This window comes from Lucilia sericata, unplaced genomic scaffold (genome assembly GCF_015586225.1).
Source record: "Lucilia sericata isolate MDLA Ls3-8-SP2 unplaced genomic scaffold, ASM1558622v1 Contig000066F_arrow, whole genome shotgun sequence".
In the NCBI taxonomy this organism is placed as follows: domain Eukaryota; kingdom Metazoa; phylum Arthropoda; class Insecta; order Diptera; family Calliphoridae; genus Lucilia; species Lucilia sericata.
In genome coordinates, this window is record NW_023994100.1 from 517,186 (window position 1) to 530,508 (window position 13,323).

At 28.8% G+C, this 13,323-nt stretch overlaps 1 protein-coding gene across 1 annotated transcript in view; it reads left to right on the top strand.

Annotated features, from left to right (window-relative positions):
* LOC119616294 (transcription factor AP-1) overlaps positions 1-12,648 on the top strand; it is a 42,479-nt gene extending 29,831 nt beyond the window's left edge. The window contains exon 3 of the mRNA XM_037972638.1: positions 12,035-12,648. Within this exon, the coding sequence (XP_037828566.1) occupies positions 12,035-12,366 (332 nt within the window). The 3' untranslated portion in view covers positions 12,367-12,648. The remainder of the gene's footprint in view (positions 1-12,034) is intronic.
* The last annotated feature ends 675 nt before the right edge of the window (positions 12,649-13,323 follow it).

The window sequence follows — 13,323 nt, forward strand, 5'->3', positions numbered from 1 at the left end:
GGTTGGTCACCTGGGTAGTCGGGTGGCTAGGGGCCACCATAAGTGGTATGTCAAGTGGTTAGTTCGGGAATGTCCCGTCGAACTGCTGGGTACCTACCCAGCAGTTCGACAAAGAGTCAATGCATACGAAAAAGACAGTAATTTCCACTAATAGTTAACCACCTGGATGATCGTAATTTTATATTTTGGGTCATTCGTCACGAATGTACCCTTTGTAATCGAGAATGAAGACAGTCGTCACTTTAGTGTCCCCTTTTAAAGCGAGAGAGGGGACACTTAAAAAACACTTGTCTGTCTCTTTGTAACCTATGGGGTGACGATTGACGATTTCAATACCAAAAATTGAAACTCTGTTCGTAAATTAAAATTCAACAACAACAAAAATGAAATGTCAATAAATAGAAAAAAAAAATATTGTTTTCTAGTTTAGGAAAATTAAACAAAATTTTGTGTGAAAAGTGTGATAAAATTATTTAAAAAAATTACAGATTTTTTGTGCACAACCGTAATTTCGCGTACAATCCTTATAAGGGCGGGTTTTTCAGATAAAGATAATCTACATTCTTTGTTTAAACCTAGTTTAATATATGTTTTGTGTTTTTCAGTAAACAGTAACGTTACTTATTATCTTAGTTTAACTGAGTGTTATTGGCCAATTAAACTTAAGTTATAAGTGAGAAGACACAATTAACAAAAACAATAAAACAATGATTTCGGAAGAACAAAAACTTAATATTTTAAGTAAATTGCAATATTCTGATTTGTTTTGTTTTATTTATTATTGTTTTAAATGTTTATTTAACAATTTTCCAAAATTTTTCATTTTACAAAAGTATTATTTGGAAAAAACAGCTGTTCATTGTTTATGTTTTTGAGTGAAAAGTTGGCAATACTAACAAAGTTAACTGAACTTAAATTCATAACTGAAAAACACAATCATCGATTAAAGTCCGCCTAAATTTGTTCCGAGTTTAATCTAACAGCAAGTTAAGCCTAGTTTAACTGAGTAGTAAGAAACCCGCCCTAAGTGACCAAAAAAGTAAGTTAAACATTTGAGTGTTTTGACAAGTGTGAGAGAGTAATTTCCTATATATGAGAGTCGGATTTATTAATTTTAATTAATTATATTAAACAAACGAAATTAGTTTTCTGTTTTTTAACGTAAAAATATAGCATTATTTTTCCATATATTTTTGGTTTTTAGAAAATGAATTCATAATAAACACTGAAAATGATACAAAAGTTTTGTATCATTCAGAGATTAAAAGAACTACTAAAATAATTTAAATAAATGTTGTATAAAACATATTTTTAATAGAAAAACATTAAAATATTTTCAAAATTTTGTATTTAACATTATGCAAGCTAAAAATTTTAAAACAATTTTCCTATATCACTTATATGAATTGCTTTTCTATATAAATTTTGTTTTTACTTAAAATATTTTACATTTATTAACTTTTCAAATTCAAATTGCTTTTAGTCAACAGTCAAATTTCATTATCAATTTCATATTTTTTAAGTCAAACATTTTATTTAAAAAAAATAAAACTAAAAAAATTTAAAAAGTTGAATAAAACAATCGAACTAAAAAACAGAAAATTTATGATAAAAGATCTTGCTAGCCTCAAACTTTCAATCATGTGGTATGTTGATCCTCATCGCGTTAAAAAGTCAAGTTGGAGAATACTAATTGTATTTAAATAAAACAGGTACCTGAAACCATTGCTCATATCGTTACCTAAAACGCAAACGGCCCTATCTAACATTTTTAAAATTTTACAGGAGAAGCAAAAAATTATTTAAATTGAAAAGTTTGTTCCTATCAGCGCGATTTATTTTTATAAAATAAACAAATTGTTTAATGGTGAAACGTATTATTTGTTATGATAGTTGACATTGGCGTACATAAAAATGGATAAATTGGATTTTTTACCTTTAATATTTAAATGTTTTTGTAGATAGTGCCTTTTGTTTTTTGTCAATAAGATCGCTAATTTTGGTCGGAGGAGTCTAATTTATTTTTTGGACATTTGTTTTGATGCAATATATTAGAACCTGCAATAAAATCGATTTTGGATTTTTGGTTAGTTAGGGCCGTTTGCGTTTCAGGTGACGATATATACAATCCACCGATTATCATACTTAAGCACTTTATTGATACAAATAAAAAAGTGGTGTTATATGGGAACTAGGATTAAATATGGAGCGATCCTTATGAAATTTGGTTCGATTCTATACCCAGCAAAAAAAGACGTGCAAAAAAAGTAGTATATGCATGGGTTCAACTGATAATGAACTGGTTCATATTTAGGGGAAACATGCATGATTTTAACATTAGCGTGTCATTGGCGAGCATGGGTTCGTATTTGGAATAATAGCACGACATTAAAATAAGTGCTTATAACCAGTGAACATTCGATGATTCTCATGCAAATTTTCATTGGTGCACAATGTTTATTTCAAAATGCATTAAAATCCGTTAAGCATTCAGCCATCTTGGTACTTTCTTCTCTTATTAATCAAGATGTTAAAATGGACTTAATATTACTAATTTTAACAAATATTAAATACAAAAATCTAATAAAATTAATGGCATTTTTAATATTTATTATATGAAATACACGTTTCTTTTGAATCCTAAGAGAATACCAAATTATAGTGAATTTTACAATTCTTATAACAGAATTTTACATAAGTGAATTGTATGCAATTTTTCATGACTTCACTTATGACAAATTTATAAGAATTTTGGCATGTATTTAAAATGCATTAACAAGAATACGTACAAAAGAAATCATGAACATATCCCTTCTTCTTGAACAACTTCAAATTTTTTATGCTGGGTATGTATGAATATTTAAAAGACTCAAGTAAACTTAACTTAACTTGGTTCGATTAACGTTTTTATAAAACTTACTTATGCCTAATTTGAACACAACACTAGTGTTTATAAGTGAGTTAAGGAGTTTTAAATAATTTGCTGAAAAATTCCTAACGAGGCCCAATGATTAAAAAATCGGCAGTACGCTTGACGGTCATAAGTATAAATTATAGATCTGCCGATTTTGTAGAAATACTGAAATCGAAAAACGAAACTATGAGCCCTAAAGCTTTATTTAGGGGTCCGGTTGTATTTGACCTAAGTTAAATAATGAACCGATTTAAAATATTTTCAACACACTTCGTCTTTAGTATAATAGAAGACCATGTATACAATTTTGTTAAATTATCTTAAAAAATACAAAAGTTAGAAGGGTTTTTATTTGTTTAGTCTTGGTAGACCTCATGAAAATGAGCATATGTATCTCTTTTTTCTTTGAAAACATTTGTTTTTTACGATGATCTTGAATTTTTTAGTCATATTTAAATCGTTATTAATATAAACAGCAGTTTAATTTTCGGAATTCGAAAAAAAAATTTATATACAAAATTGTAGACATATTTATATATACATATATATTCTCATAATTTTTTAGTTTTTCAAATTTTATTTTTTCGGCAGTTATATATTTTGAAATTAAAAATATTTACTAGCAGAAATAGTCATATTCAAAAAAGTTTTACTGTTGAAATAGTTTACAAATACAAAATATTTTTTAGAAAAACTAAAACGGCAGTTCGATAGAAAAACACTAACGTATATGAAATAGGAAAATTGTTTAAAATTTTTGAGTTTGTTTGCATTTAAAAATGAAAATGATAATTATTTATTGCATAGTCAATAGTAAACAGAAAAATTGTTTATTCAGACTTTTAAACTCTGCATAAAGCTGAATCTAAAATAACACTGTGATACAAAAGTGAAGAAAAATAAAATGCAGGCGTTCTCATATACCAATTCTATTTCGTTATAGTCCATAGAGTACGAATATATGATAGCTTTCCCCTATCACTTCGTTAACTTACTTTTTAAGAGCAAAATATGCTAAAAAGAGCCATTTTTGAAGTTTTAAATTTGAAAAATCATAAGTTTAGTAGTTTTCATCCGATTTTCAAATCCGATATTTTTTTAATGATACAAGTGTTGCCTTTTAATCCAAAAAAAGAAATCCAAAATTTATGGTCAAATGTCTGAGTTACGGTCGTTTAAGTAAAAAAACTCACACTTTTTTAAAAAATTTTCATTTTCATCATGCTCTACTTTGGCCATGAGGCAGTGTGTTCATCTTTTATTACTTTCCTGAAGAATCGAAACGAAGTGATCGGAAAAAATTAAGAATATATTCCTACTCTATGGACTATAACGAAATGGAATTGGTATATGAGAACCCCTGCATTTTTTTGCTGTATCACTGTGTAATTAATCATTTTTTCACTTGCCAAAACTGTTAAGGTCCATAGTCTAAGTATTTTTTTTTAACAGTAATAAAAAGGTTTTTTAATCTGGTTATTAACTACTATAACAAATAATACTTATAGGTTGAAATTCATGAACAAAAAGTTAAAATATTTAATTATTTCTCTATAATTATTAATTGGATAATAACTTCTTATTAATTGGATAATAACTTCTTGCTGGGATACTAACCCAGCAAAAAATAATTGATGTCATACTTTACAAACTACATCTTAATCACATCTTAAAATGCGATTACATATTTTTCACTTTTATAAACCAAATATTTCCTTACAAATGAAACCCCAGTTAAAAGTGAGGAAAGAGATGTGGAAAAGTCATTACAAATAACATATTTGAAGTACATCAAGATTTGGTGAAAGAGTAGTGAAATTTACATAAGCGTGTCATTAAGAGAATGTGTTTTATTTTTGGCATCCAAATATCGGATTTTTACTGCTTCTAAAAATAAGATCAGATGTAGTTCAAAGCTGCCAAAAATGAACAACATCCCTCCAATGACACGCTAATGTAAAATTCATAGGTTTTACACCCGAATTTGAAGCACTTCGGGTTACTAGTTGTGATGAAAATTCTACATCTTTTTCCACACTTTTTTTGCTGGGAAACTAAATCTAATAATATTTTTTGTGAAAAATAAGTAAATTTATTTCCCAGCAAAAAAAGTGTGGAAAAAGATGTAGAATTTTCATCACAACTAGTAACCCGAAGTGCTTCAAATTCAGGTGAAAAACCTATGAATTTTACATTAGCGTGTCATTGGAGGGATGTTGTTCATTTTTGACAACTGCTGTAAAATCCGATATTTGTATGTCAAAAATAAACCACATTCTTTCAATGAAACGCTTATGTAAATTTCATCAAAATTTGAAGTACTTAGAATATGTTGTTTGTAGTGACTTTTCTACATCTCTTTTCTCATTTTTAACTGTGTTTTAATTTGTAAGTATATGTTTGGTTTATAAAAGCGAAAAGTATGCAATCGCATTTTTAGATGTGATTAAGATGTCGTTTGTAAAGTATGACATCAATTATTTTTTGCTGGGTTGTTATATTGTCTACACAGTCCCCAGCAAAAAAAGTGTGGAAAAAGATGTAGAATTTTCATCACAACTAGTAACCCGAAGTGCTTCAAATTCAGGTGAAAAACCTATGAATTTTACATTAGCGTGTCATTGGAGGGATGTTGTTCATTTCTGACAACTTTGAACTACATCTAATCTTATCTTTAGAAGCTGTAAAAATCCGATATTTGTATGTCAAAAATAAACCACATTCTTTTAATGAAACGCTTATGTAAATTTCATCAAAATTTGAAGTACTTCGAATATGCTGTTTGTAGTGACTTTTCTACATCTCTTTTCTCATTTTTAACTGTGTTTTAATTTGTAAGTATATGTTTGGTTTATAAAAGCGAAAAGTATGCAATCACATTTTTAGATGTGATTAAGATGTCGTTTGTAAAGTATGACATCAATTATTTTTTGCTGGGTCCTTAGGTTTGATATCACACTTTTTAAAACCTGATAATTTTCCATTTACAATGATGTGCAAAATAATAGACTTATTTTTATTTGTTTAAAATCTTTCATAATAAATATTATCTGTAAGTTTTAATTATTTACTCAAAAACTACACTGAAAATACAATATTTACAATAGTTCATGTTTTTTCTTTATGTTATTGAATGTAAAATCTGCAAAAAATCATTTTTCTATTGTTCAAAATAATAGACTTTTTAAAACTTCTTTAAAAAATATGTTTTATTTCATAAAAGACCAAAACATTTTTTAATTTTTTTATTCATATTATAGAAATTTATAACCAGGGTGCTCATCATTGGTGTTTAAAACGCATAAAATACTTCCCACTAAGGAGAACTGCACGGTTTTCTCCGACCTGTTTTTTGCTACGGAGTTTTATTTCGAATGTTAAATAAACTGGTATCGTTAATTAATTCATAAATATTTAAAAAATTTATCGACGGCCACTGTTTTTCTGAAGGAAGTATATATTAATTTAGATTTATATTGATCCTCATAGAATTTAGTTTATGACTTAAGTTCATTTATTGCTTATTTATGATTATTAAGTGCCTTATATAGGCATTGGGTCAAATGTGGTCCAATTTTTAAAAACTTAACAGAATTATTTTTGGATCCTTAAAACATAATCTTGAATAATTTTATAACGATTACTGTATAATCGAGGCACTTACGAGTTTTTATGCGGGACTGTGTTGTTAAAAGCAATAAATCACCATCTTTCTTGGACCATAATTGTTTAAGTACAAATCGATTATTTGCGGTATTTTTCCTCTAAGTGTAAATCATAATGATTTACTACTTTAGTTCTTTGATGGAAAACTATTACTAATTCAACGAGTAAACCGCTAACTGTATTTAAACTTTGTTAGCCTCCATATTTAGAAATAAGTAGTTGTTTACCACTTGTCGTTTAGAAGCCTTAAAGAGCACTTCTTGTTGTGCATACATGCTTAAGGTAATATATAAATAAAGGAAGACAAATCTTCTCCTTTTATAAAACTGATAATTATCCTTTGTGTTTTCTTTTTGTGCATTTACACTGAACTATATCGGATTGACGCCGAAACATTGGTTGCTTCGGCGTATGAAAGGAAGACTCCTTGCCAAGGAATTAATAAGCGCCCTTTTATTGGAGATTTATTTAAGCCTTAATTTAAATAAGGTTGGTAAATCGATATTAAAGTGATTGTGTCAAAAGGAAAAAAAGTATATAAACATACATAAATACATAGTGAAGTTTTGGAATTGAATTGAAGATGTGTTGGGAAAAGGTGAAAATAACTTTCGATAAGTGTTTAGACGATCTTGAATCTTCTGAAGACGCTGAGCCAGAAGATATTCAAGTGGCTGAAAGTAAATTCCAGAGTACCCTTAATGTTTATGCGCGATGTTCAAAGTCGATAAAAATTAAGATTGATGAATTGGAAGCAAAGACTAACGGCTGTATTTATAAAAACTTATTTTAGGTTTATTAAACAATTTTAGGCAAAATTCAGGAAAATCGTATTTATAAACGTAAAATAGCTTAAAACACCTTCAATAAACCATTGACAATTAGAAGAATTTTATTGTAGGCTCGACCCTTCTTTAAGCCAACAATAAGTTGATTTTTAACAATTTTTTTCTCAGATAAAGATTTTTCCGGTAATTTTAGGTTGATTGCGAAAACTAATTATGGTTTCTTTTAAAATAAAATCTAAAAATTCTAATTTTAACGTTTACAAATTTGTAAATAAAATCCCAGAAAATTTTTAAACGATTATATTTTGAGGAAAAAACTCAAATCTAGGCATTATTGGATTAATGCATGAATATTTGATAATATTCCAATTGTCCAGCACTATTTTTAGGCAATTTGGAAGTGCCCGTCTGTCAACCAAATGATGGACAAAATCATTTGATTTGGCTTTTTCAAAGTTTGTTGGTTAAATATAATGCCATAAAGTAATTAACCATGTAAATTATATTGATTAGTGTTATACTAATGCAAAATATATTCGCCGGCATTAAAATTAGTCAAATATCAAAGAAATTTATCAATATTTGCAAAAATTTATCAAAAATTACAAGGAAAATAAGTAAAAATAAGAAAATGTGTCATAGTGATGTATATTTTGTCGCAAAATATCCTTTATTCGGATACTTTTAATAATAATTAGAAATTATATGTTATATTTATACATCTGAACTAAATAGACATTTATTAAAGCCATATATATATTTATTTTTCTTAAAAGTTTGTTTTTATTGTCAAAAATCTATTATAAACAATAATATGAAATTAAGAAAACCGAATCAACGAATATTTTATCCTAATTGTACGCAACACTAACACATAAAATGACAGCCATATTGTACAGTGCTGCCAACTTAAACATAAATCAGCACAATAGTTAATATACGTTTATTATTTGTTTATGAATATCACAATTTTATAATTGGTTTTTAAGGCTAAAGTGTGCTTTAACTATTGAGTGCATTTAAAGCAAAAAAAGATTTTTTTATAAATACAAGCGTAAGTCTAAAGATTCCCCTCATCCAAATAATGATTCAAAATTTGATAATGTTAGTCATAATCTACCTCTTCCGCCATGTGATACGGACATCTTCAACGGCGATTATCTCTCATGGCCTACATTTAGGGATCTTTTCACTGCTTTATATATTAATAACAGTCGGCTTAGTAATATCGAGCGATTATGTTATTTAGTGAAAAGAACATAACGAAGCGAGAGAAATTGTATCTAAATGTCCGTTGACTAATGCTGGGTTTGATATAGCGTGGAAAAGTTTAAAAGATACATACGAAAATCTCCGAATGCTAGTTAATAATCAACTAAAGTGCTTGTTTGGTTTGGAGACAATAACAGAGGAGAATAGTTCCTCATTGAAAAGGTTACAGCGCGGAATCAATGGATTTTTAACCGCTATGTCGATATATGAGATTCCCACTCAAAATTGGGATCCAATTATCGTTTTTATTTGCATACAAAGACTGCCCTCTCAGACAGTGACACTATGGGAACAAAGTGTTAAGACAAAACTGCCTTATCTTTATGGAAAGATTTGGACATGTTTTTGACCGAAAGAATCCAAACGTTAGAATGCATACGCGATCTTATGAGTTCCAACACTGATAAGAAAGGTATTGAACGCAAGGAAAAGACACATGGTTCGAATACAGGTCCTACGAATGCTTGTGTTTTATGTAAAAAACCGGGTCATTTACTTCGTTTTTGCCGTCAGTTTGATAGAATGTCTATTCCTGAGAGATTAAGAACGGTTAAAAAATTTCATTGCTGCATAAATTGTCTTGCTAGATCACATGATGTTCAGGATTGCACTAGCGAACATCGTTGTTCTATTTGTAATAAGCGACACCATACTTCACTACATCGGGATTCTTCAGTTTCGCAAAACTCTAGAAATGCACTTCCTGCGTCATTAGATGACAACTCTTCTTTGGTTTTACGACCATACAATCCTGTTCCTAATGACCAACGACCTACTAACTTGTCAACTGCATTAGTAGAAAGACCGACTACGTCAGGCGCTATAGTTGAACTACAAGTATTTCAAACCAGTCAAAACTATTCTATTCCTTCGGGTACTTTGACTAATTCATTAGATGACAATTCTAGTGTGGTTCTACGACCCATTAATCCAACTCCTAATGACCAACGACCCACTTTGTCAGGTACAACAGCTGGAAGACCTACTACGACAGACACCATTACTGAACGACAAGTATTCCATACTCGTAGAAATCATTCTGTTCTATTGGGTACAGCAACTGTCGACTTTATACACAAATGTTGTAGATATCAAGTTAGAGCTTTAATTGACCCTGCTTCAGAATGTACTATTATTTGTGAAAAGTTGAGGAAAAGATTCAAGATTCCAACCATTTCTGAAACAGCGAAGTTTTCGGGCGTAAATGAGGAATTTTCGGCCATTTCGACGAAGACTTGTAATTTGATAATAGGTTCTAGTACTGATTCGACATTTTTATTAAATACTTCTGTTTCTATTTTGCCAAGCATTTCGGGAAATTTGCCTTCGGTATCGGTCAATGCCGACAAATTACCAAATCTTCATTTGGCAGATTCGAATCCTTTCGGAAGTAGACCTGTAGAAATATTATTAGGAGCTGACGTATACCGCCAGCTAATTTTACCCGGAATTAGAAAAAACGTACTAGGATCATTACTGGCTCAAAAAACCGTATTTGGTTGGATATTAACCGGTCCTGTAAATAGTATTAATTCATCCCCTACGAAGGAAAGATATAGGCCAACTAAATATAGATACATTCCAACATGGAATCGTAATGAACCCAAATGATGTAGGAACTAGTTACTTTATCAATCTGTTATAGAACCGCAACTTATTAAAATTGTTTGTAAAGCATTATTTTTCATTTCGTCTACGACAAGGCACTACGTGCAAACACTTTTTGTAACCTTTTACGAGGTAATATTTAAATATAGATAATTCGAGATTTACGTCTATCCCTAACGCTGTATTAATAGAATCGTAAAAGATGGAAAGAAGAATTTTTGACTAATTTTACTATTGATCGCTTTGTATGGCAGACTTGTTGTTTCGAATTCCTAAATGATCACTATATATCAATTTACTTTACTAACCTTTTCCTAAATTATTTTTAAATCAGCAAGAGTCCTTAGTGATTCAACCGGAGTCTCATCATGGCTCAACCAGAGTCTCTTAATGGCTCAACCAGAGTCTCATTGTGGCTCAACTAGAGTCTCATCATGACTCAAACGGGTCCATAATGACCCAAGTAGAAAAAACTGGAGTCTGATCATGGCTCACGAGAGTCCTTAATGACTCGTCATTTATTTAGTTACAACACCTAATTAAGTGTTGCAATGGGGCCGGCAATGTTTAAGTACAAATCGATTATTTGCGGTATTTTTCCTCTAAGTGTAAATCCTAATGATTTACTACTTTAGTTTACTTTTTTGATGGAAAACTATTACTAATTCAACGAGTAAACCGCTAACTGTTTTTAAACTTTGTTAGCCTCCATACTTAGAAATAAGTAGTTGTTTATCACTCGTCATTTAGAAGCCTTAAAGAGCACTTCTTGTTGTGCACACACGCTTAAGGTAATATATAAATAAAGGAAGACAAATCTTCTCCTTTTATAAAACTAATAATTATCCTTTGTGTTTTATTCTTTTTGTGCATTTACACTGAACCATATCGGATTGACGCCGAAACAATAATAATGGTATATTATTATTTTTTCCCAGATATCTTTAAACTTCTGATATGTAATTGGAGTCCTTTAAGCTTAGTTAAGTAATATTATTTTTGGTTTTTACTAACATTAGCTGACTCACATAATACAAATTGTAATGGTATAGGGTATAAAATTCAATATAATTCCTGGTTTTTCCAGTTGACTATATATAATAATCTTTCTATATTCATGTAAAAGTGAAAATAATGAATACATGTATGTATTTATTTGATAGATTTACTGCATTTCACCCTGCTTTAAACTCGGTAAAACTATTTTAACAAAAATTATATCTTTTTCTAAAAAAATAAAGAATACCAGTAAAACAAGGAAAGAACATTTTTTGTAATAACCACTATTTTTATTACTGACAATACTAAAAACGATTGTACCAAAATATTTTTAAAATTATAATTTTTACACTTTACAAAAAATTTTTAAGTCATTTTTCAATTCGCAATTTAATATTTTTTGTAAAATTATTTTTTAGGGTTTACACCAAACAATAACCTGTGTGTTAAAACTTTAAAATGAAATTACATTTTAAAAATATTTAATCCTGTCCCAGAAATGAAATACGTGGCAACAATCTTCTATTACAATAGAAAAATCTCATTTTACTTTATTAGTTTTTAAACGAAAACTTTCAAATTTAAACATTATCATAATAAAATGAAATGTTCATGTGAGAACTAAAATGTTTTAAGAAAACAGGCTGTTAATTTTCAATGGGAACATCAGTACCTACCTTTTTTCTCCATACAAATGGGGTAACCCTAATATACATATAAATTTTGTCAGATTAGACTCTTTTTATACATTAAATAAATTAATAAATTATTATTTAATATTTTTTAGAATCGTTTAATCCTGTTCCAATAAAAGACGAACCACAAAATTCTTCTACCTCGCCACCAGTAAGCCCAATTGATATGGAGACACAAGAAAAAATAAAACTTGAACGCAAACGTCAGAGGAATCGGGTAGCAGCTTCAAAATGTCGAAAAAGGAAACTTGAACGGATTTCGAAATTAGAAGAAAAAGTTAAAATTTTGAAAGGAGAAAACACAGACCTTGGTTCAATTGTAAAAAATCTTAAAGAACATGTAGCTCAGCTTAAGCAGCAAGTAATTGAGCACATCGAATCTGGTTGCAGCATAAATGGAACTACATTGTTGCCAACTAAATGATTTTAAACTATAATATATTTTTTATAAGTAGCATAAATTAATAATTATTAATTTCTGCGAGTAATGTATTTTTCAATTTATCATTGTGTTGTTTATTGTTACGATATTGAATTTTGAATACAACCCTGCTCTACGACACTAATATTTTATCTATGATCTATTGTTTGTTCATTCTTTTATTTTGATGTTCTTTCTCACTTTTTATCTTTTTTATCTAACGGTTATTTTTATTCTTTGAACATTGTGAAATCTTTTAGTCGTATTAAACTTTTAAACTTGAAACGTCGTGTTTTAATTCTCCAGGGAAAAATTCAATAGGTTATGGGCCCAGGAGCGCTCGAGTGAATATTGGAATATTTAAAAAATTAAAATTATAGGAAAGTGAAAGGACGTGTATCAAAATGAGTGTCTCAAAGTACAATATTGAGAAACTAGATGAAACGAATTACGACTCATGGAGCTTGCAATTAAAGGCTGTTTTGATACATCAATGAATCAGAATGTGTTCAACAATATGTGCACTGAAAATAATCCATGCTCAACTTTACGAAAAAAAATTTCGTAACTTCTATTTTCGTAATATTTACAAAAATTTCGTGTATAATACGAAATATTATTTACTAAAACCCTTTTCTATTTTTACGAAAGTACGAAAGCCTTTCGTAATACTTTTTTCTTAAATTTTAGCGAAATTAAACAATGATATTAATTATATTATCATTAAATAAAACTACTACATTTTTATAAAATTTAAGAAAAAGTATAATATTATTCACGAATTATTTTCATAAAAAAAAGAAAAATTCGTGTGGAAAATAATTTTGAACTAAAATTAGAAAAATTATTTTAAAATAAACAAAAATGTTTGCATAAATTAATATTTCGTAAATTTTACCATATTTATTCAAAGTTCTCTGTTTTCAATTTATGTAAATTAATTTCTTCAAGATTATTTTG